We start from the raw sequence: 5000 nt of genomic DNA, 5'->3' as shown, positions 1-5000 counted from the left end.
GTCACTGTTGGGCTTGGGTTTGTTGTCATCGTCATCGTCACGATGACTGCTGTCGGACCGGGGCTTAACGGGCTTTTTCTTCTTCTCTTCAGCGATGCGCTTCTCGATGTTGGCCAACGACTCCCGGGTGAACCTCTTAAAGCTGTCGGGACCTGGAGGTGCAAGTAAGGGCGCAGCCATTTTTTCATCCTGTAGAGGATCTCTCTTCACTTATAATCCATTCAGGAGAAGAGCTGAGAGACAGACAGATAGACAGACAGACAGACAGGCAGAAGAGAGAAAAAGCATTGGGTTTTACATTGTATTTGTTGAAAGCTGAATAAATGTGTGAGTTAGCTCACTAAGCTGTGTCTGTGGTTCTGTCCAGGCTTACACACACTGTATACGCTCTACACCCTATACACTCTACACCCTATACACTCTATACACTCTACACCCTATACACTCTATACACTATATACACTCTATACACTATACACTCTATACACTGTATACACTCCACACCCTATACACTCTATACACTGTATACACTCTACATCCTGTACACTCTACACCCTATACACTCTATACACTCTACACCCTATACACTCTATACACTCTACACCCTATACACTCTATACACTATACACTCTATACACTCTACACCCTATAAACTCTATACACTATACACTCTATACACTGTATACACTATACACTCTATACACTATATACACTCTATACACTATACACTCTATACACTGTATACACTCCACACCCTATACACTCTATACACTGTATACACTCTACATCCTGTACACTCTACACCCTATACACTCTATACACTCTACACCCTATACACTCTATACACTATATACACTCTACACCCTATACACTCCACACTCTACACCCTATACACTCTATACACTCTACACCCTATACACTCTATACACTATACACTCTATACACTCTATACACTCTACACCCTATACACTCTACACCCTGTACACTCTACACCCTATACACTCTATACACTATATACACTCTATACACTCTACATCCTATACACTCTACACTCTATACACTCTACACCCTATACACTCCACACTCTACACCCTATACACTCTATACACTCTACACCCTATACACTCTATACACTCTACACTATACACCCTATACACTATATACACTCTACACCCTATACACTCCACACTCTACACCCTATACACTCTACACCCTATACACTCTATACACTCTACACTATACACCCTATACACTATATACACTCTACACCCTATACACTCTACACCCTGTACACTCTACACCCTGTACACTCTACACCCTATACACTCCACACTATACACCCTATACACTCTACACCCTATACACTATATACACTCTACACCCTATACACTCTACACACTATACACTCTACACCCTATACACTCTACATCCTATACACTCTATACACTCTATACACTCTACACCCTATACACTCTACACCCTATACACTCTATACACTATACACCCTGTACATTCTACACCCTATACACTCTACATCCTATACACCCTATACACTATATACACTCTACACCCTATACACTCTACACCCTGTACACTCTACACCCTATACACTCTACACCCTATACACTCTATACACTGTATACACTCTACACCCTATACACTCTACACCCTGTACATTCTACACCCTATACACTCTATACACTATACACCCTATACACTATATACACTCTACACCCTGTACACTCTACATCCTATACACTCTACACCCTATACACTCTATACACTGTATACACTCTACACCCTATACACTCTACACCCTGTACATTCTACACCCTATACACTCTATACACTATACACCCTATACACTATATACACTCTACACCCTATACACTCTACACCCTGTACACTCTACACCCTGTACACTCTACATCCTATACACTCTATACACTGTATACACTCTACACCCTATACACTCTACACCCTGTACATTCTACACCCTATACACTCTATACACTATACACCCTATACACTATATACACTCTACACCCTATACACTCTACACCCTGTACACTCTACACCCTGTACACTCTACACCCTATACACTCTACACCCTATACACTCTACACCCTGTACATTCTACACCCTATACACTCTACACTATACACCCTATACACTATATACACTCTACATCCTATACACTCTATACACTCTATACACTCTACACCCTATACACTCTACACTCTATACACTCTACACCCTATACACTCCACACTCTATACACTATAGACCCTATACACTCCACACTCTATACACTCCACACTCTATACACTCTACACCCTATACACTCCACACTCTATACACTCTACACTCTATACACTCTATACACTGTATACACTCTACACCCTATACACTCTACACCCTGTACACTCTACACCCTATACACTCTACACCCTATACACTCCACACTCTATACACTCTACACCCTATACACTCCACACTCTATACACTATAGACCCTATACACTCCACACTCTATACACTCCACACTCTATACACTCTACACCCTATACACTCCACACTCTATACACTCTACACTCTATACACTCTATACACTGTATACACTCTACACCCTATACACTCCACACTCTATACACTCTACACCCTATACACTCCACACTCTATACACTATACACCCTATACACTCCACACTCTATACACTCCACACTCTATACACTCTACACCCTATACACTCTATACACTCTACATTCTATACACTCTACACCCTATACACTCTATACACTCTACACTCTATACACTCTATACACTCTACACCCTATACACTCTACACCCTGCACACTCTACACCCTATACACTCTATACACTCTACACTCTATACACTCTACACCCTATACACTCTACACCCTATACACTCTATACACTCTACACTCTACACCCTATACACTCTATACACTCTACACTCTATACACTCTATACACTCTACACCCTATACACTCTACACCCTATACACTCTACACCCTATACACTCTATACACTCTATACACTCTACACACTATACACTCTATACACTCTACACCCTATACACTCTACACACTATACACTCTACACCCTATACACTCTACACCCTATACACTCTATATACTATATACACTCTATACACTCTACACCCTATACACTCTACACACTATACACTCTATACACTCTATCCACTCTATACACACTATACACTCCACACACCATACACTCTACACACTATACACTCTATACACCCTGTGCACTCTACACCCTATACACTCTACACACTATACACTCTACACACTATAAACTCTACACACTCTACACCCTATACACTCTACACCCTATACACTCTATACACTCTGGAGCATGGGGGCTCAGAATTCTTAGCTACAACCCTATACACATGCATACCTTTTTAAAATAAATGTAAAGTTACAGAGAGAATCACTGAAAGTCGAGGTGTTGCCAACTTTAGATGAGTTTGTAATGAATGTCTGTTGCACTGCTGATATTTCAGTAGTGCATCCAAGCACACAATTTTACTAAGCATATAGGTAGGTCTGGGTATCGTTCAAAAATTTCTGATACTGGTACCGGTACCAGTACCAACACCTTGTCTTCTATACCAGTTCCTGAACAATACTTTTTTCAATACCAATTTTATAAAATCCATTTTAATAAAAAGAAAATTACATTATACATTATGGTACGAATCTTTCGTCCTATTTTTCAGCTGCTTGGCATTTATACACACTCAAAGCAGTTTCATAAAATAAAAAATATAAACCTATTTACCACAACTTGAAGTTGTCTGTTAACATAATATCGATAAATAAAAATGTATATAAGCCATAGTCGAACTGAGAACCTTGAGATTACCAGACGACCGCTGTACCTCCTGAACCACTGCTCCCCCGACAAAAAATATTAGAGTACAAAGCGCCCTACATCAAGCACTTTTCTGACAGCTGACCAATCACAAGTGGAGTACTGAGACCTGTTGTTTCCCATAACAACCACCAAAAATGGAGAAGGTGGCAGCGCAGAAGTTAATAGCGCTTGTTTCTGAGCACAGTGAACTATACGACATGACAGTCAAACTGTATCATAACATTCACCATAAAGAGGCTGTTTGGAGCCAAACTGGACAGACCCTGGGAGTTTCTGGTGTCTGTGTTTACTGCTTATCGTTAGCAAAACTAGCCTGTTATTTCTTGTTGTTATGGCAACAGAAGACGCTCTCAACTGCTTTTTGGAACAAACACTGCCAGTGTTTCCATCCACCTGAAAAAATGCTCTGGCCAGCGTTTTCCATCAAAAAAAGATGCTACTTGTGAACACACCCTTAGACATTTTTACACCGACTATGCGACGCACACTGTAGTCAAATCTCTCAAAATACAACACATGCACATGTGAGCCCTGTCTCTGGGTGTAACGTGGTGCTTTTCCTGCATGCCTTTAAGATTTGTTCGTGTATCATTACAGTAGAGAGCCAATCACCAGCATTATTAAATCTTTGTACAAGCATGCTGCATGCTTATTGCCACACTGACGTTGATAAGATTTACTCCTTAGGTATCGAAATTTAGTACTGAACGACAAGGGATTTTTCGATACTCAATAGTATCGAGGCAATTCGGTCCGTGCCATAAAAGTATCAAAGTTCGGTACCCAGCCCTACATATAGGATAGAGTGGCTCTGCTATTTGAGGCTTGTCTTCATGTTGATTCTATTTCTAATTTATGCTACTTCGTAAATATTTAATTACATTTTTTTTTATTAAGCATATGATTTAGTACTTGAATGAGCAGATTTTATGTTGTGTTTATCAGACAAGCACTTTAAATGCTTATTTTGGGCATAACTGATATTCTGAAACATTTGAATGTAGTGCATTATAAATGTAATACATCATTATATGAAGTTACTCACTACCTGAGTAGTCCTTTTATGAGATTCTT

The 5000-nt window shown here is 39.9% G+C and overlaps 1 protein-coding gene across 4 annotated transcripts in view; it reads right to left on the bottom strand.

Moving 5' to 3' along the window:
* The window catches only part of scn8ab (sodium channel, voltage gated, type VIII, alpha subunit b), a 69479-nt gene extending 69299 nt beyond the window's left edge, over positions 1-180 (bottom strand). For all 4 annotated transcript variants that reach the window (XM_030776999.1, XM_030777001.1, XM_030776998.1 and 1 more), the window contains exon 1: positions 1-180. This exon is cut by the window's left edge and continues 102 nt beyond it. In XM_030776999.1, the coding sequence (XP_030632859.1) occupies positions 1-180 (180 nt within the window).
* Positions 181-5000: the final 4820 nt, after the last annotated feature.

The sequence above is a fragment of the Chanos chanos genome, chromosome 6, assembly GCF_902362185.1.
Source record: "Chanos chanos chromosome 6, fChaCha1.1, whole genome shotgun sequence".
Taxonomy (NCBI): domain Eukaryota; kingdom Metazoa; phylum Chordata; class Actinopteri; order Gonorynchiformes; family Chanidae; genus Chanos; species Chanos chanos.
The sequence above is the reverse complement of the archived record's forward strand: the minus strand, read 5'-3'. Positions and strand labels throughout refer to the sequence as shown.